Genomic DNA, 20,823 nt, shown 5'->3' with positions numbered 1-20,823 from the left:
GTCTTTGCAGTACTGCATTTATTAATAGTTGATTTGCTTTACAGACAGCTTATGAAGAACGCAATGCAGAAAAAATATTCAGTAGTCAATAAATAACACTGGAGCCTCTACAGATAAGGCAACAACAGTTTCATGGTCATTTATAGTAAATATACCTATTACACAATCTATATGGCAGTGTCGTTATAATAAACAAATAATGACTAAAGAACAATACGTTTTGCCATGATATAGCCAGTGAAGTTGTCAAATTGTATTAGTTTGCAGTGCTATAACTGATTGAAACTCTTGGTGTCACTGTGCACCAACAAAGGCCGAACGTGTCCGCTGCTTCATCCATTCCTTCCCACCATTGCAAAGCGTTACAGTGGTGCGGTGTGTCTGCCGGAAAAGGACGATACAAAGGCCTGCATTGTGATGATATTCAGATAGTTAATTACAACGAGGATTACAACCGTCTTCGATCACACCAGGGAAATATGGACGCTTCGACGATCATGGGAAATACAGTGCACAGAGGATTTTCTATGAATCGCTATTGTGTTTTTTTCCTTTTTATCAGCCTGTATTTCGCGTATGGAGATGTGAGCTACTCTGTTGCAGAGGAGATGAAACGCGGGTTTGTGATTGGAAATATAGCCAAAGATCTCGGCCTCGGCATTGCCACACTTTCCTCGCGTAAAGCTCGCATTGACACAGACAGGAATGACAAGCGGTATTGTGAAATTAATCTGAGCACCGGAGATTTGATTGTTACTGACAGGATCGACAGGGAAGGTCTTTGTGGTAAGAAGGCGACTTGCGTTTTGAAAGAGGAGCTTGTTTTGGAAAATCCTTTAGAGCTTCATCGTATCAGCATTCACGTGCAAGATATAAACGACAACGCCCCACAGTTTAGTGAGGACTTGATTTCATTTGAAATAAGAGAATCAGCAGTCAAAGGAGCTAGATTCTTACTCACTGAAGCCCATGATGCAGATATCGGTACAAATAGTGTACAACGCTACAATTTACAAAATAATGAGCATTTCACAATTAATGTAAATACAGAGGACATTGGCCGGAAACACTCTGAACTGGTTTTGGTAAAGGAATTAGACCGAGAGCAAGAGAAAGAACTGAAATTAGTGCTAACAGCTCTAGATGGTGGTTCTCCTCAGAGATCAGGTACTGCGATCATTCACGTCACTGTGCTGGATGCTAATGATAACGCCCCAGTGTTCAGCCAGGCCGTTTATAAAGCCAGTCTGCCTGAAAACGCACCTTTAGACACAATAGTTGTTACAGTGAGCGCTACTGATGCAGACGAGGGACCCAATGGTGATATTACGTACAATTTTGATCATGTATCTGATGACCATGTCTCTTTGTTCTCACTTGATCATAAGACAGGAGAGATAAGAGTCTTCGGCTCTATCGATTATGAGAATGAGAGCTCCATTGAACTGCGACTAAGAGCAAAGGACGGACAAGGTCTTACCTCCTATTGTACAGTAATTATAGATATAGCAGATGTCAATGACAACCCGCCTGCTATCAGTTTGAAATCACTGTCTAACCCCATACCTGAGAACGTGCCACCTGGTACAGAGGTGGGCATCATTAACGTGCAGGACAGAGACTCTGAGAGTAACAGACAGGTCCGCTGCTCCATTCAGCAAGGCGCCCCCTTTAAGTTGGTTCCTTCAATTAAAAACTATTATTCTCTGGTGACCACAGGACACCTGGACCGTGAACTAGTGTCTGATTACAACATTACAATCACTGCCACTGACGAGGGCTCTCCACCTCTGTCCTCCTCTAAAACTGTTGAGTTATCTGTAGCAGACATCAACGACAACCCACCGGTGTTTGAGGAGCAGTCCTACAGCGCATATGTGGCTGAAAATAACAAACCTGGCTCCACTTTATGTTCCGTTACTGCTCGAGACCCCGACTGGAGACAAAACGGCACCGTGATTTATTCTCTGTTAGCCGGTGAGGTGAACGGTGGCCCGGTGTCCTCCTGTCTGTCTGTTAACGGAGACACGGGGGTGATCCACGCTGTGAGGTCGTTTGATTATGAACAGTTGAGGAGTTTCAAAGTCCACGTGATGGCGAGAGACAACGGTTCTCCTCCGCTCAGCAGCAACGTGACCGTCAGTGTCTTCATATCGGACGTGAACGACAACTCTCCTCAGATACTGTACCCCGCCCCGGAGGGCAACTCCTTCATGACCGAGCTGGTCCCCAAAGCTGCACACGGAGGCTCTCTGGTGTCCAAAGTGATAGCGGTGGACGCGGACTCCGGACAGAACGCCTGGCTGTCCTATCACATAGTCAAATCCACTGATCCGGGACTTTTCACTATCGGTGTCCACAGCGGAGAGATCAGGACACAGCGGGACATTTCTGAGTCTGACAGCATGAAACAGAACCTTATTGTGGCAGTGAAAGATAACGGACAGCCCTCTCTCTCTGCCACCTGTTCCATGTATTTACTTATTTCTGATAACTTGGCTGAGGTGCCAGAACTGAAGGATATTTCTTACGATGAGAAGAACTCCAAGCTAACCTCATACCTGATCATCGCGCTGGTGTCTGTGTCCACCTTTTTTCTGACCTTCATTATCATCATCCTGGGTGTGAGGTTTTGTCGCAGGAGAAAGCCCAGACTGTTGTTTGATGGAGCAGTCGCCATCCCCAGCGCGTATCTCCCTCCTAATTACGCAGACGTTGACGGCACAGGAACTTTACGCAGCACTTACAATTATGACGCCTACCTGACAACGGGTTCTAGAACCAGTGACTTCAAGTTCGTGACATCTTACAATGACAACACACTGCCTGCTGACCAGACTCTGAGGAAAAGTCCAACAGACTTTGCTGAAGCGTTTGGAGATTGTGATGACTCTCCTGAGGTAGGAACAGTTGTCACATCTCGTTTACCTTTTTACACTTTAATGTTGCAGCCAATACCCTTATAGTTGTACCCTTAAGGGTACTATATAATTTGTATTTGCCTTTCTTGTCTTTTTTCTTACTACGATTTTTGACAATTTAACATGCGTGTGAGTTAAGTCATTTCACGTTAAACGACACTACAAGCTTAGTTTCCCTTGTTTCTAAATTCTCACTGAGCATGAAATTGCATGATGAGTTTATTGTGGAGTTCTTCCACTCTTTTATGTCGATATTTAAAATTCTGTTGTCATTCAAGTAGAGGCTGTTGATCTTTTTCTTCGTATCCTTTCCCCAAAACTGGTCTATATGTTAACACAGCATCTGAGTCTCTGCCTGTGTATTTTGGGTAGAGTTGCAGCTTTCTCTTTGTGTCTCTGTCCTTGGTGCTGAACCTCGCTGTTGCTCTTGATGTATTTTCAGCAGCAACATACCTCTGTGTTGTATTTTTTCACATTTTCAGCATTTTAGATTAATTTCACTTATGAATTTGAGACATTTCTGTCCCATTTTGTAATTAACATTCGGGCTCTGTATTACAGTTATAGTTTTTGTGATTGGGAACATACATTTTGAGGGGTTCCAACGTGTGTAACAATTAATGTTGTTGGCCAAAGGCTGTGGAGTTGAGATGTTTGATGTCATTTTATGTTAATCAAAAATTAGGAGGGTCGTTTCCTTAGGGCTCTGCCCTTTTTACCATGTGGGCACACACACTCAGACTCCTCGTGTCTCTCTCCATGATGCTGAATACAGTTTTATCTCGAGCCGAATCTTAGAGGCAATGTGCCATACCTCTATTTTCTGTGTATGTATTCAGAAAATACAAACATATAGCCACATTGTAGTAGGATGTAAGACAAATTCATGTGTAAAAATCCACCATATCTCTCTAATACAGTATTTATGGTGTTAGTTTAAAGTTGTTGTTTGTTTTTTTAAATGGAAAAAAAAAACATTTTCAACTTCTAAGCTTAGGCATTTCTTAAACTGTGGTGTTATGTTTTTCTAGGACTAATGAGGTACTTTGTAAGGCTTTCTCTTTTAAATCGTGTTGTATAGAAAACAATACAAAAAAGTACTCAAGGTGCCAGCTTAGACTAATAAAGGAGATTGCACGTTCACTCCCCACCCATTTATGTCAGCAAATTTTAAGCCTGTTTCTATAATTGTACAGCAGACTAAAAGCGCTTCACAGTCCAACGGTTTTTGTATATTCGAGAAAGACACGAATGCATCGTTGATAAATCTTGTGGCAAATTTAAATGTGTAGTGTTCTTTTACTTGTTACTGAGGATAACAACGTTCAATACTGTGGCGTATAAAGCAAATCTGCCTGAAAACTCTCCTCTGGATACATTGGTGATCACAGTGAGTGCAACTGATGTAGCTTATGGTTAAGTTACTTATGGTCTTAACCATGTTTCAAATCACAATAGCAACGTGTTTTCTTTACACCCTAAAACTGGAGAGGTGAGAGTGGCTGGAGCTATTGATCATGAAAAATCTTCATTATATGAAATGCAGATAAGCGTAAAAGATGGTGTGGTATAAGCAACGTTAATAATTGAGATTACAGATATGAATGACAAGGCACCGGTTATATATCTGAAATCACTGTCTGACTCCATACTGCTGATGCATTTGAAGATTATGATGATTCTCTTGAGGTAGGAACACATTTTATTTTACTAAACCTGTTATCAACGTCCTCACTTAACCATTCTGCAGTTTTGCTTTTTGCTTTTTTCAGTATCATTGTTCTTTTCTGCGATTGTGATTAAATAGATGTTTCAAGGATTTTCTTAATTCACGATGATGCCTAAAGGAATTTAGATTTCAGCTTCATGTCATAATGTTATTTTGTGATCTTATCTCACTTTAAAGGTATCTGCTCACATGATTGCCCTTCATGCTATAGTAAAGTAAAACCATTTAGATTACTTTCCTTTTACTCTGTCCTTGGTGCTGATCTCCGTTTGATACTTGATGCATTTACTGGGCTAATTTACCTCTCTCTCTTATTTTGTTGTCATTTTTCCCCTTTTTGAGTTTCATGTTGGTGAATTTGCTTTGATATTGCATGTTCTAAATGATTTAGTTTTTCTATGTTTTAATGTCTTGATTCAAATAAGTAATTCCTCTATGTGATATAATTGTATGAGCCTCTTTAGAATTGTTCGTCAGATTTAGCTTATTACTGTTTATCGATATTGGGACAGTTTTAGAGGCCTGTGAACATGTAAAGTGAACCACTTTGTCCGTTCAGCTTGAGCATTGCTTTCTTTATCTGCAGTGGTTTTGATTGATGTTGAAAAATGCGTTTTCCCCTAAATTATTATGGTACTCACTTGTTGACATATATGGTATATCCTTCTTCAGGTTCTCACATGATTTCATAGTTTTGTATTCTTCTCCTTGGTAGATACCATTCTCTTTTGTTGTACATGTACAAAGCTAATTACAAACCTCAGTTGTAGTCACAATCAGAGGTGATTTTAAATAGTTATTATACTCGAGGAATGAGTTTCTAAAACACAAGATGTTATTTATAACGATCTGATGTCTTTTGGTACGATTGTAAGGTCCTTTTGTTATGTAGAAATTGAACTTGTTTTGCCAGTGATGATGAAGTAAACGAAAGTGCTCGAGAGAGGGAAAACTGTTAAAATCATCGCTCCATTTAAATGCCATACATTGCAATCACGTTTTTGACAAAGCACCATGTAGACATAGTTACATTTTTTCGTCAAACTCAGATAGTGTCTTATTTGATGCATTTTACTGTTCCAACATATTAAATGAAAGGGCAGCATTGTTTTATTGGGCTTTGTAGCAGCTGTTGGTCAGCCTTTCTTAAAGTATGCCAACCTTCAAAGTTAAATCAGTCAACAATAGCACCATGTTTAAATCTCTATCTGGAAAAACGTCTTCTGTTACTGATGTTTACACCACCACCAACAACAATCAAAATAATATTGTGTTGCTCATCAGGGTAGATTCAAGCATTCATACAAAGACCTTTGGGAGGGAAATATGTGTTGGATGTTTTTGTCTTATCCAAGTTGTCAATATTCTTTTGAGACAATCAATAGATCTGTGTGTCAGTGTAATGAATTATCATTGAGTACAAATCTATTGGTGATGTGGTTGAAAGCACACAGCACTTCAGTCTACAGTCTGTAACAGATGGCTCAGTAGGTTTAATCTCATTGATTAAAATGCTTAAATATTTTTTCCTCACATGCTTTCAATCTGTACAGTTACAAGGTAAAGTGTTTGTATATGATTAGACCACAGAAGGTATACCAGAAGATATTTAACCACATTGTCCTCTATTTTACTTGATCCTATCTTAGCCCAGTAAGGTGGAAATGGAACGAAAGTGCAGCAAGGGAGAAAAAAAAAAATATGACCACTGTTTCATGAATGAGGTACAGACAAAACATGTTTGGAACATCAGTTTAGCTTTTCAGGACACAGTACAGATTTGAGATTAAAGGAAACATTCGCAGAAATCTAAAATGAAAGTGTTCCCCGCTAAGTTTCTGTGCTGTGTCTACAGTTTGACATACCAAACATTTTTTGAAAACATAGGGTTCTTTCAGAGAAACACTTTGAATGTTTTCAAGTTGAGTTTTCAAGTTGAACTTTTGTGTTGCTGTTTTTTTTTACATCACAAGGGGGACAAAGCCGTCTTGTATAAGTGTAAGGTAATCCTAAAATTGTAAAGCTATTATTATTATTATCATTATCATCATTATTATTGTTATTGTGGTTGTTGTCGCCCTTTTGATTAACAAGGTTCTCTGAAGGGCTCTATGTGTAAACCAGCCAAAATCATAAATCGCCTTGTTATGCCTAACCAAATACTCATGGTGTCAGTGTGTACCAGCAAACGAGAAGGCACGGTCATTCTCCACCCTTCTGTCTCAACCAATTTAAAGCCTGACTCTGCTGTTGTACCGCAGTTGACAAAAATGGTTGGTTATATTATCGCAGTGTGAAGATTTTGTATATTGCGGGAAGTCACGGATTTGATATAGTTTGCTATACTTAGTAGTGGTCTTTCTCGCAGTAACAATGGGATACAGCAGATTTGCGCTGCTCTGCGGCCTTGCTTGTATTTTTCTTGCCCTCCACTCCGTCTCTGGAGACGTGAGCTACTCTATCCCGGAGGAGATGAAACGTGGATCTGTAATTGGAAATATCGCTAAGGATCTGGGACTTGATTTGGGCAGATTGTCCGCTCGCAAGGCCCGTATCGATACTGAGGACAACAACGTCCAGTACTCCGGTGTTAACCTCAATACCGGAGACTTGATTGTACAAGAGAGGATTGACAGAGAAGGGCTTTGTGCGAAAAAGGCATCATGTGTTCTAAAACAGGAACTCGTACTGGAAAACCCTTTAGAGCTGCACCGTATTAGTATCCGCGTTCAAGATATCAATGACAATTCACCGCAGTTTAAAGAGGAGTCACTTAAATTTGAAATTCGGGAATCGGCTGTAAAAGGTGCACGGTTTCTGCTGGATGAGGCACACGATGGAGACATCGGAGAAAATGCTGTTCAGGGCTACTCACTTGAGCAGAATGATCATTTCAAATTAAATGTAAACACGAAATCTGGCGGACGGAAATACGGTGAATTAATCTTAGACAAAGAGTTAGACAGAGAGGAGAAAAGGGAGATCATGTTATTGCTTACCGCAGTCGATGGTGGCTCTCCTCAGAGATCAGGCACTGTAGTCATACACGTCACTGTCCTGGATGCTAATGATAATGTACCAGTGTTTAGCCAGACCGTCTATAAAGCAAGTCTGCCTGAAAACGCTCCGCTGGATACAGTGGTGATCACAGTGAGTGCAACTGATGCAGACGAAGGTTTAAATAGCGAAATTACCTATGGATTTGATCATGTTTCCGATGAAAACCAAGTTTTCTCTCTAAACGTTAAAACAGGAGAAGTTAAAGTGGCTGGGTCTATTGATTATGAAAAAGAATCGGCATATGAAATGCAGATCAGCGCCAAAGACGGTCTGGGATTGGCGTCATATGCAACGTTAATAATTGAGATTACTGATATGAATGACAACGCACCAGTCATATATCTGAAATCACTGTCTAACCCCATACCTGAGAACGTGCCACCTGGTACAGAGGTGGGCATCATTAACGTGCAGGACAGAGACTCTGAGAGTAACAGACAGGTCCGCTGCTCCATTCAGCAAGGCGCCCCCTTTAAGTTGGTTCCTTCAATTAAAAACTATTATTCTCTGGTGACCACAGGACACCTGGACCGTGAACTAGTGTCTATTTACAACATTACAATCACTGCCGCTGACGAGGGCTCTCCACCTCTGTCCTCCTCTAAAACTGTTGAGTTGTCTGTAGCAGACATCAACGACAACCCACCGGTGTTTGAGGAGCAGTCCTACAGCGCATATGTGGCTGAAAATAACAAACCTGGCTCCACTTTATGTTCCGTTACTGCTCGAGACCCCGACTGGAGACAAAACGGCACCGTGATTTATTCTCTGTTAGTCGGTGAGGTGAACGGTGCCCCGGTGTCCTCCTATCTGTCTGTTAACGGAGACACGGGGGTGATCCACGCTGTGAGGTCGTTTGACTATGAACAGTTGAGGAGTTTCAAAGTCCACGTGATAGCGAGAGACAACGGTTCTCCTCCGCTCAGCAGCAACGTGACCGTCAGTGTCTTCATATCGGACGTGAACGACAACTCTCCTCAGATACTGTACCCCGCCCCGGAGGGCAACTCCTTCATGACCGAGCTGGTCCCCAAAGCTGCACACGGAGGCTCTCTGGTGTCCAAAGTGATAGCGGTGGACGCGGACTCCGGACAGAACGCCTGGCTGTCCTATCACATAGTCAAATCCACTGATCCAGGACTTTTCACTATCGGTGTCCACAGCGGAGAGATCAGGACACAGCGGGACATTTCTGAGTCTGACAGCATGAAACAGAACCTTATTGTGGCAGTGAAAGATAACGGGCAGCCCTCTCTCTCTGCCACCTGTTCCATGTATTTACTTATTTCTGATAACTTGGCTGAGGTGCCAGAACTGAAGGATATTTCTTACGATGAGAAGAACTCCAAGCTAACCTCATACCTGATCATCGCGCTGGTGTCTGTGTCCACCTTTTTTCTGACCTTCATTATCATCATCCTCGGTGTGAGGTTTTGTCGCAGGAGAAAGCCCAGACTGTTGTTTGATGGAGCAGTCGCCATCCCCAGCGCGTATCTCCCTCCTAATTACGCAGACGTTGACGGAACAGGAACTTTACGCAGCACTTACAATTATGACGCCTACCTGACAACGGGTTCTAGAACCAGTGACTTCAAGTTCGTGACATCTTACAATGACAACACACTGCCTGCTGACCAGACTCTGAGGAAAAGTCCAACTGACTTTGCTGCAGCGTTTGGAGATTGTGATGACTCTCCAAAGGTAGGAACAGTTGTCACATCTCGTTTACCTTTTTACACCTTAATGATCCCGCCAATACCCTTATAGTTGTACCCTTAAGGGTACTATATAATTTGTATTTGCCTTTCTTGTCTTTTTTCTTACTACGATTTTTGACAATTTAACATGCGTGTGAGTTAAGTCATTTCACGTTAAACGACACTACAAGCTTAGTTTCCCTTGTTTCTAAATTCTCACTGAGCATGAAATTGCATGATGAGTTTATTGTGGAGTTCTTCCACTCTTTTATGTCGATATTTAAAATTCTGTTGTCATTCAAGTAGAGGCTGTTGATCTTTTTCTTCGTATCCTTTCCCCAAAACTGGTCTATATGTTAACACAGCATCTGAGTCTCTGCCTGTGTATTTTGGGTAGAGTTGCAGCTTTCTCTTTGTGTCTCTGTCCTTGGTGCTGAACCTCGCTGTTGCTCTTGATGTATTTTCAGCAGCAACATACCTCTGTGTTGTATTTTTCACATTTTCAGCATTTTAGATTAATTTCACTTATGAATTTGAGACATTTCTGTCCCATTTTGTAATTAACATTCGGGCTCTGTATTACAGTTATAGTTTTTGTGATTGGGAACATACATTTTGAGGGGTTCCAACGTGTGTAACAATTAATGTTGTTGGCCAAAGGCTGTGGAGTTGAGATGTTTGATGTCATTTTATGTTAATCAAAAATTAGGAGGGTCGTTTCCTTAGGGCTCTGCCCTTTTTACCATGTGGGCACACACACTCAGACTCCTCGTGTCTCTCTCCATGATGCTGAATACAGTTTTATCTCGAGCCGAATCTTAGAGGCAATGTGCCATACCTCTATTTTCTGTGTATGTATTCAGAAAATACAAACATATAGCCACATTGTAGTAGGATGTAAGACAAATTCATGTGTAAAAGTCCACCATATCTCTCTAATACAGTATTTATGGTGTTAGTTTAAAGTTGTTGTTTGTTTTTTTAAATGGAAAAAAAAAACATTTTCAACTTCTAAGCTTAGGCATTTCTTAAACTGTGGTGTTATGTTTTTCTAGGACTAATGAGGTACTTTGTAAGGCTTTCTCTTTTAAATCGTGTTGTATAGAAAATAATACAAAAAAGTACTCAAGGTGCCAGCTTAGACTAATAAAGGAGATTGCAGTTCACTCCCCACCCATTTATGTCAGCAAATTTTAAGCCTGTTTCTATAATTGTACAGCAGACTAAAAGCGCTTCACAGTCCAACGGTTTTTGTATATTCGAGAAAGACACGAATGCATCGTTGATAAATCTTGTGGCAAATTTAAATGTGTAGTGTTCTTTTACTTGTTACTGAGGATAACAACGTTCAATACTGTGGCGTATAAAGCAAATCTGCCTGAAAACTCTCCTCTGGATACATTGGTGATCACAGTGAGTGCAACTGATGTAGCTTATGGTTAAGTTACTTATGGTCTTAACCATGTTTCAAATCACAATAGCAACGTGTTTTCTTTACACCCTAAAACTGGAGAGGTGAGAGTGGCTGGAGCTATTGATCATGAAAAATCTTCATTATATGAAATGCAGATAAGCGTAAAAGATGGTGTGGTATAAGCAACGTTAATAATTGAGATTACAGATATAAATGACAAGGCACCGGTTATATATCTGAAATCACTGTCTGACTCCATACTGCTGATGCATTTGAAGATTATGATGATTCTCTTGAGGTAGGAACACATTTTATTTTACTAAACCTGTTATCAACGTCCTCACTTAACCATTCTGCAGTTTTGCTTTTTGCTTTTTTCAGTATCATTGTTCTTTTCTGCGATTGTGATTAAATAGATGTTTCAAGGATTTTCTTAATTCACGATGATGCCTAAAGGAATTTAGATTTCAGCTTCATGTCATAATGTTATTTTGTGATCTTATCTCACTTTAAAGGTATCTGCTCACATGATTGCCCTTCATGCTATAGTAAAGTAAAACCATTTAGATTACTTTCCTTTTACTCTGTCCTTGGTGCTGATCTCCGTTTGATACTTGATGCATTTACTGGGCTAATTTACCTCTCTCTCTTATTTTGTTGTCATTTTTCCCTTTTGAGTTTCATGTTGGTGAATTTGCTTTGATATTGCATGTTCTAAATGATTTAGTTTTTCTATGTTTTAATGTCTTGATTCAAATAAGTAATTCCTCTATGTGATATAATTGTATGAGCCTCTTTAGAATTGTTCGTCAGATTTAGCTTATTACTGTTTATCGATATTGGGACAGTTTTAGAGGCCTGTGAACATGTAAAGTGAACCACTTTGTCCGTTCAGCTTGAGCATTGCTTTCTTTATCTGCAGTGGTTTTGATTGATGTTGAAAAATGCGTTTTCCCCTAAATTATTATGGTACTCACTTGTTGACATATATGGTATATCCTTCTTCAGGTTCTCACATGATTTCATAGTTTTGTATTCTTCTCCTTGGTAGATACCATTCTCTTTTGTTGTACATGTACAAAGCTAATTACAAACCTCAGTTGTAGTCACAATCAGAGGTGATTTTAAATAGTTATTATACTCGAGGAATGAGTTTCTAAAACACAAGATGTTATTTATAACGATCTGATGTCTTTTGGTACGATTGTAAGGTCCTTTTGTTATGTAGAAATTGAACTTGTTTTGCCAGTGATGATGAAGTAAACGAAAGTGCTCGAGAGAGGGAAAACTGTTAAAATCATCGCTCCATTTAAATGCCAGACATTGCAATCACGTTTTTGACAAAGCACCATGTAGACATAGTTACATTTTTTCGTCAAACTCAGATAGTGTCTTATTTGATGCATTTTACTGTTCCAACATATTAAATGAAAGGGCAGCATTGTTTTATTGGGCTTTGTAGCAGCTGTTGGTCAGCCTTTCTTAACGTATGCCAACCTTCAAAGTTAAATCAGTCAACAATAGCACCATGTTTAAATCTCTATCTGGAAAAACGTCTTCTGTTACTGATGTTTACACCACCACCAACAACAATCAAAATAATATTGTGTTGCTCATCAGGGTAGATTCAAGCATTCATACAAAGACCTTTGGGAGGGAAATATGTGTTGGATGTTTTTGTCTTATCCAAGTTGTCAATATTCTTTTGAGACAATCAATAGATCTGTGTGTCAGTGTAGTGAATTAACACTGAGTACAAATCTGTTGGTGATGTGGTTGAAAGCACACAGCACTTCAGTCTACAGTCTGTAACAGTCAAATGATGGCTCAGTAGGTTTAATCTCATTGATTAAAATGCTTACATATTTTCTTCTCACATGCTTTCAATCTGCACAGTTACAAGGTAAAGTGTTTGTATATGATTAGACCACAGAAGGTATACCAGAAGATATTTAACCACATTGTCCTCTATTTTACTTGATCCTATCTTAGCCCAGTAAGGTGGAAATGGGACGAAAGTGCAGCAAGGGAGAAAAAAATATGACCACTGTTTCATGAATGAGGTACAGACAAAACATGTTCGGAACATCAGTTTAGCTTTTCAGGACACAGTACAGATTTGAGATTAAAGGAAACATTCGCAGAAATCTAAAATGAAAGTGTTCCCCGCTAAGTTTCTGTGCTGTGTCTAAAGTTTGACATACCAAACATTTTTTTTGAAAACATAGGGTTCTTTCAGAGAAACACTTTGAATGTTTTCAAGTTGAACTTTTGTGTTGCTGTTTTTTTTTTACATCACAAGGGGGACAAAGCCGTCTTGTATAAGTGTAAGGTAATCCTAAAATGGTAAAGCTACTATTATTATTATTATCATCATTATTATTGTTATTGTGGTTGTTGTCGCCCTTTTGATTAACAAGGTTCTCTGAAGGGCTCTATGTGTAAACCAGCCAAAATCATAAATCGCCTTGTTATGCCTAACCAAATACTCATGGTGTCAGTGTGTACCAGCAAACGAGAAGGCACGGTCATTCTCCACCCTTCTGTCTCAACCAATTTAAAGCCTGACTCTGCTGTTGTACCGCAGTTGACAAAAATGGTTGGTGATATTATCGCAGTGTGAAGATTTTGTATATTGCGGGAAGTCACGGATTTGATATAGTTTGCTATACTTAGTAGTGGTCTTTCTCGCAGTAACAATGGGATACAGCAGATTTGCGCTGCTCTGCGGCATTACTTGTATTTTTCTTGCCCTCCACCCCGTCTCTGGAGACGTGAGCTACTCTATCCCGGAGGAGATGAAACGTGGATCTGTAATTGGAAATATCGCTAAGGATCTGGGACTTGATTTGGGCAGATTGTCCGCTCGCAAGGCCCGTATCGATACTGAGGACAACAACGTCCAGTACTCCGGTGTTAACCTCAATACCGGAGACTTGATCGTACAAGAGAGGATTGACAGAGAAGGGCTTTGTGCGAAAAAGGCATCATGTGTTCTAAAACAGGAACTCGTACTGGAAAACCCTTTAGAGCTGCACCGTATTAGTATCCGCGTTCAAGATATCAATGACAATTCACCGCAGTTTAAAGAGGAGTCACTTAAATTTGAAATTCGGGAATCGGCGGACAAAGGTGCACGGTTTCTTCTTGGGGAAGCACACGATGGAGACATCGGAGAAAATGCTGTTCAGGGCTACTCACTTGAGCAGAATGATCATTTCAAATTAAATGTAAACACGAAATCTGGCGGACGGAAATACGGTGAATTAATCTTAGACAAAGAGTTAGACAGAGAGGAGAAAAGGGAGATCATGTTATTGCTTACCGCAGTCGATGGTGGCTCTCCTCAGAGATCAGGCACTGTAGTCATACACGTCACTGTCCTGGATGCTAATGATAATGTACCAGTGTTTAGCCAGACCGTCTATAAAGCAAGTCTGCCTGAAAACGCTCCTCTGGATACAGTGGTGATCACAGTGAGTGCAACTGATGCAGACGAAGGTTTAAATAGCGAAATTACCTATGGATTTGATCATGTTTCCGATGAAAATAACAACGTGTTTTCCTTACACTCTAAAACGGGGGAGGTGAGAGTAGCTGGGTCTATTGATTATGAGAAAGTGTCATCCTATGAAATGCAGATCAGCGCCAAAGATGGTCTGGGATTAGTTACATACGCAACGTTAATAATTGAGATTACTGATGTAAATGACAACGCCCCAGTGATATATCTAAAATCACTCACCAACCCCATACCTGAGAACGTGCCACCTGGTACAGAGGTGGGCATCATTAACGTGCAGGACAGAGACTCTGAGAGTAACAGACAGGTCCGCTGCTCCATTCAGCAAGGCGCCCCCTTTAAGTTGGTTCCTTCAATTAAAAACTATTATTCTCTGGTGACCACAGGACACCTGGACCGTGAACTAGTGTCTGATTACAACATTACAATCACTGCCGCTGACGAGGGCTCTCCACCTCTGTCCTCCTCTAAAACTGTTGAGTTATCTGTAGCAGACATCAACGACAACCCACCGGTGTTTGAGGAGCAGTCCTACAGCGCATATGTGGCTGAAAATAACAAACCTGGCTCCACTTTATGTTCCGTTACTGCTCGAGACCCCGACTGGAGACAAAACGGCACCGTGATTTATTCTCTGTTATTCTCCGGTGAGGTGAACGGTGCCCCGGTGTCCTCCTATCTGTCTGTTAACGGAGACACGGGGGTGATCCACGCTGTGAGGTCGTTTGATTATGAACAGTTGAGGAGTTTCAAAGTCCACGTGATGGCGAGAGACAACGGTTCTCCTCCGCTCAGCAGCAACGTGACCGTCAGTGTCTTCATATCGGACGTGAACGACAACTCTCCTCAGATACTGTACCCCGCCCCGGAGGGCAACTCCTTCATGACCGAGCTGGTCCCCAAAGCTGCACACGGAGGCTCTCTGGTGTCCAAAGTGATAGCGGTGGACGCGGACTCCGGACAGAACGCCTGGCTGTCCTATCATATAGTCAAATCCACTGATCCGGGACTTTTCACTATCGGTGTCCACAGCGGAGAGATCAGGACACAGCGGGACATTTCTGAGTCTGACAGCATGAAACAGAACCTTATTGTGGCAGTGAAAGATAGCGGACAGCCCTCTCTCTCTGCCACCTGTTCCATGTATTTACTTATTTCTGATAACTTGGCTGAGGTGCCAGAACTGAAGGATATTTCTTACGATGAGAAGAACTCCAAGCTAACCTCATACCTGATCATCGCGCTGGTGTCTGTGTCCACCTTTTTTCTGACCTTCATTATCATCATCCTGGGTGTGAGGTTTTGTCGCAGGAGAAAGCCCAGACTGTTGTTTGATGGAGCAGTCGCCATCCCCAGCGCGTATCTCCCTCCTAATTACGCAGACGTTGACGGCACAGGAACTTTACGCAGCACTTACAATTATGACGCCTACCTGACAACGGGTTCTAGAACCAGTGACTTCAAGTTCGTATCATCTTACAATGACAACACACTGCCTGCTGACCAGACTCTGAGGAAAAGTCCAACAGACTTTGCTGAAGCGTTTGGAGATTCTGAAGTCTCCCTAGAGGTAGGAGAAATTGAAAAAACATGGTTTTATTATGTTTTCTGCCAAAAGTTAAAAAGCGTTCCACAGAGTTAGTTTCCAATCTCAACTACAAAATACAGTACGTGTAATGACAATATAAATAATAATCGACAGTTATTTCTTTCTGTCTTCCTTCATTTATTTCTTAATGAGTAGATAATTTGCAGTAACGTGTATCTAATTAGATTCGCCCATGTATGGGTCAGCACCCTTCCCAGTAAACATGTGTTAAATAAATTTCCAAATAATGTTTCATTTGGTTCTGCTTATTAATACGTCACACAAAACGAGGCCATCATAGAAATGAAGTTAGAACTAACAGATCATTTTTCACAATATTGGCAAAATCTGATAAAGTCAGAGGCTTGTTCTCTCACAAAGTATTTGGGTGGATGTCTAACAGACAGTTTTCAGCGTACAATTTATACGTTATACGTTGTTACTGTTATCTGCTACACATGCCTTACTAGATTGATAAAGATCTATGTGATTCCAGTCAAATAGGTTTCGATTAATTAGGCTATCATGTCATCAAGCTATTAAGTTTCCATATTTATTCTAGTCATATTTTGTACTTCCAGTGTATTCTGAATGATACATGTATCTATATTCAACCAAAAACGTCAAATATGAAGTGTTCAAAAACCTTTGAGTGGCAGTGGGGTCTCTAAGTTTAACCTGCTGAGTCTTTGGAAATATTAGTAGTTTTGACTTGGTGCTATTGTGGTTTGTGTTACTTTAAATAGGCTTGAGAGAGCTTGTAGTACACTCATTGAAACATATAATGTATTTTGTATTTTTCTCACCTATGTATATCTACCTATCTATCTGCTTTAGGGTTCAGTAGTGTCTTTAATCTTTTCAAAAGATTTAATATGTTTGGATTCACCAGTTTCTGTCTTTGCATGTTGATACATTGTAAGAACATATTTTATTTACGTGGTTATCCAGTGTGTCAGTCTATCAGAGGACTGATATGTGAAAGACATACACTACAATGGCTGCATGATAACATTTTATGAGACTTGGCGTTTTAATTTCAGTAAAAAGTATTAGCTTATTACATTCCTTAGAATACGAGCTTTCATGTTTCAAATTAATGAGTTCAATTAATCTATAACTATAACAATTACTCTTTTCTTACACCCAGCCTGTATTGTGTTATGACGGTGCTTAAAATGGTAAACCAATTAATATCATTCCTCTATCATTTTAAGATGCCAATTATAGTTTACTAATAATGATAATAACAATAAGAAGAACAAGAACAATAAGAATAATTGTATATCTGCAGTCTGTAATTTCTTCATTCCACTCATGGTGTCGCTATTCACCAGTCTACGTGAAGCATTTCCACTCCACCCTCTTATGTATAGACCAATACAAGGGTAATTTTTCAGTTGCTGCTGGATGAAGCCAGAGTAACTGTGGAGTGCTGTCGATTTTCTATTGACTGAACTGTATAATACTTATTGAATTTGTAATCTAAACGAGAATCCCTTTTCTGTAACAAACGCATTGCCATGATGGGGCTCAAAGTGAGCTGCTTCGTTTTCTTTCTATTGTTGCAAGCCGTGAATGGGGACGTGAGCTACTCCTTTCAAGAGGAAATGAAGCGCGGATCTCTTATTGGGAATATAGCGAAGGATCTTAACCTGGACTCGAGTAAACTGTTCGCTAGAAATGCCCGTGTTGACGCCGCAGGGAATCGCAAACGTTATTGTGACATCAGTCTCAGTACTGGAGATTTAATTGTGGCCGACAGGATTGACCGAGAAGGGCTTTGTGGAGAAAAGCTGTCGTGTGTGATAAAACGCGATCTTGTACTGGAGAATCCTCTGGAACTGCATCCTTTCAGTCTTCACATTCACGATATTAACGATAACTCGCCACAATTTAAGGAAGAATTGATCAATATAGAAATTCGGGAGTCGGCAGTCAGGGGAGCTCGTTTTGTGATAGAAGAGGCGCACGATGCGGATGTAGGACAAAATTCAGTTCAGCAGTACAGTCTTAAAAAGAATGATAATTTTATTTTGGCGGTTAATGGAAACACAATAGAGCTTGTTCTTGATAAAGAGCTTGATCGTGAAAAACAACAAAACATCAATTTGCTCCTCACAGCTCTAGATGGTGGCTCTCCTCAGAGATCAGGTACAGTAGTCATACACGTCACTGTACTGGATGCTAATGATAATGTACCAGTGTTCAGCCAGGCCGTTTATAAAGCCAGTCTGCCTGAAAACTCTCCTTTAGATACTGTAGTGGTCACAGTGAGCGCAACTGATGCAGACGAGGGAGTCAATGGAGAGGTGACGTATGAATTTGGACATGTTTCAGAGGATGTGAAGAAAGTTTTTAGTATTGACCGTAAAAACGGCAAAATAAAAGTTAAGGGTGCGATTGACTTTGAAACTGTTGCAACGTATGATTTGCGCATTAAAGCAAAGGATGGTTTAGGGTTATCGTCATACACAAAGGTAACCGTTGATGTCACCGATGTCAATGACAATATACCTGTAATTTATGTGAAATCTCTGGCAAATCCAATTCCGGAGAACGTGTCACCTGGTACAGAGGTGAGCATCATTAACGTGCAGGATGCAGATTCTGATAATAACCAACAGGTCCGCTGCTCCATTCAGCAAGGCGCCCCCTTTAAGTTGGTTCCTTCAATTAAAAACTATTATTCTCTGGTGACCACAGGACAACTGGACCGTGAACTAGTGTCTGATTACAACATTACAATCACTGCCACTGACGAGGGCTCTCCACCTCTGTCCTCCTCTAAAACTGTTCAGTTGTCTGTAGCAGACATCAACGACAACCCACCGGTGTTTGAGGAGCAGTCCTACAGCGCATATGTGGCTGAAAATAACAAACCTGGCTCCACTTTAAGTTCCGTTACTGCTCGAGACCCCGACTGGAGACAAAACGGCACCGTGATTTATTCTCTGTTAGCCGGTGAGGTGAACGGTGCCCCGGTGTCCTCCTATCTGTCTGTTAACGGAGACACGGGGGTGATCCACGCTGTGAGGTCGTTTGATTATGAACAGTTGAGGAGTTTCAAAGTCCACGTGATGGTGAGAGACAACGGTTCTCCTCCGCTCAGCAGCAACGTGACCGTCAGTGTCTTCATATCGGACGTGAACGACAACTCTCCTCAGATACTGTACCCCGCCCCGGAGGGCAACTCCTTCATGACCGAGCTGGTCCCCAAAGCTGCACACGCAGGCTCTCTGGTGTCCAAAGTGATAGCGGTGGACGCGGACTCCGGACAGAACGCCTGGCTGTCCTATCACATAGTCAAATCCACTGATCCGGGACTTTTCACTATCGGTGTCCACAGCGGAGAGATCAGGACACAGCGGGACATTTCTGAGTCTGACAGCATGAAACAGAACCTTATTGTGGCAGTGAAAGATAACGGACAGCCCTCTCTCTCTGCCACCTGTTCCATGTATTTACTTATTTCTGATAACTTGGCTGAGGTGCCAGAACTGAAGGATATTTCTTACGATGAGAAGAACTCCAAGCTAACCTCATACCTGATCATCGCGCTGGTGTCTGTGTCCACCTTTTTTCTGACCTTCATTATCATCATCCTCGGTGTGAGGTTTTGTCGCAGGAGAAAGCCCAGACTGTTGTTTGATGGAGCAGTCGCCATCCCCAGCGCGTATCTCCTCCTAATTACGCAGACGTTGACGGAACAGGAACTTTACGCAGCACTTACAATTATGACGCCTACCTGACAACGGGTTCTAGAACCAGTGACTTCAAGTTCGTGACATCTTACAATGACAACACACTGCCTGCTGACCAGACTCTGAGGAAAAGTCCAACTGACTTTGCTGCAGCGTTTGGAGATTGTGATGACTCTCCAAAGGTAGGAACAGTTGTCACATCTCGTTTACCTTTTTACACCTTAATGATCCCGCCAATACCCTTATAGTTGTACCCTTAAGGGTACTATATAATTTGTATTTGCCTTTCTTGTCGTTTTTCTTACTACGATTTTTGACAATTTAACATGCCTGTGAGTTAAGTCATTTGACGTTAAACGACACTACAAGCTTAGTTTCCCTTGTTCCTAAATTCACACTGAGCATGAAATTGCATTATGAGTTTATTGTGGAGTTCTTCCACTCTTCTATGCCGATATTTAAAATTCTGTTGTCATTCAAGTAGAGGCTGTTGATCTTTTTCTTCGTATCCTTTCCCCAAAACTGGTCTATATGTTAACACAGCATCGGAGTCTCTGCCTGTGTATTTTGGGTAGAGCTGCAGCTTTCTCTTTGTGTCTCTGTCCTTGGTGCTGAACCTCGCTGTTGCTCTTGATGTATTTTCAGCAGCAACATACCTCTGTGTTGTATTTTTTCACATTTTCAGCATTTTAGATTAATTTCACTTTTGAATTTGAGACATTTCTGTCCCATTTTGTAATTAACATTCGGGCTCTGTATTACAGTTATAGTTTTTGTGATTGGGAACATACATTTTGAGGGGTTCCAACGTGTGTAACAATTAATGTTGTTGGCCAAAGGCTGTTGAGTTGAGATGTTTGATGTCATTTTATGTTAATCAAAAATTAGGAGGGTCGTTTCCTTAGGGCTCTGCCCTTTTTACCATGTGGGCACACACACTCAGACTCCTCGTGTCTCTCTCCATGATGCTGAATACAGTTTTATCTCGAGCCGAATCTTAGAGGCAATGTGCCATACCTCTATTTTCTGTGTATGTATTCAGAAAATACAAACATATAGCCACATTGTAGTAGGATGTAAGACAAATTCATGTGTAAAAATCCACCATATCTCTCTAATACAGTATTTATGGTGTTAGTTTAAAGTTGTTGTTTGTTTTTTTAAATGGAAAAAAAACATTTTCAACT

The 20,823-nt window shown here is 40.9% G+C and overlaps 3 protein-coding genes and 2 pseudogenes across 15 annotated transcripts in view; all 5 read left to right on the top strand.

The window, feature by feature from the left end:
- Positions 1 to 20,823, top strand: part of LOC122879995 (protocadherin gamma-C5-like) — a 251,973-nt gene that overhangs the window by 36,982 nt on the left and 194,168 nt on the right. The window contains exon 1 of one of the 13 annotated variants that reach the window (XM_044204694.1): positions 367 to 2,900. The exons of 7 other annotated variants lie outside the window; for them this stretch is intronic. In XM_044204694.1, coding sequence (XP_044060629.1) covers positions 480 to 2,900 — 2,421 coding nt within the window. In that variant the 5' untranslated portion in view covers positions 367 to 479. Of the gene's footprint in view, positions 1 to 366; positions 2,901 to 13,396; positions 15,915 to 20,823 lie in introns of those variants that run through there. 5 more of the 13 variants (XM_044204706.1, XM_044204707.1, XM_044204699.1 and 2 more) reach the window with 5 other exon arrangements.
- LOC122880012 overlaps positions 1 to 20,823 on the top strand; it is a 184,261-nt pseudogene that overhangs the window by 9,308 nt on the left and 154,130 nt on the right.
- LOC122879994 overlaps positions 1 to 20,823 on the top strand; it is a 120,527-nt pseudogene that overhangs the window by 12,971 nt on the left and 86,733 nt on the right.
- LOC122880011 (protocadherin gamma-A11-like) lies at positions 2,921 to 11,486 on the top strand. Its single transcript, XM_044204732.1, has one exon. The coding sequence runs from the start codon at positions 7,024 to 7,026 to the stop codon at positions 9,475 to 9,477; it is 2,454 nt and encodes an 817-aa protein (XP_044060667.1). The 5' UTR covers positions 2,921 to 7,023; the 3' UTR covers positions 9,478 to 11,486.
- Positions 16,800 to 19,684, top strand: LOC122880737 (protocadherin gamma-A11-like). The gene has a single exon (XM_044206151.1). The coding sequence runs from the start codon at positions 17,456 to 17,458 to the stop codon at positions 19,682 to 19,684; it is 2,229 nt and encodes a 742-aa protein (XP_044062086.1). The 5' UTR covers positions 16,800 to 17,455.

Source organism: Siniperca chuatsi, linkage group LG8, assembly GCF_020085105.1.
Source record: "Siniperca chuatsi isolate FFG_IHB_CAS linkage group LG8, ASM2008510v1, whole genome shotgun sequence".
In the NCBI taxonomy this organism is placed as follows: domain Eukaryota; kingdom Metazoa; phylum Chordata; class Actinopteri; order Centrarchiformes; family Sinipercidae; genus Siniperca; species Siniperca chuatsi.
The sequence above is the reverse complement of the archived record's forward strand: the minus strand, read 5'-3'. Positions and strand labels throughout refer to the sequence as shown.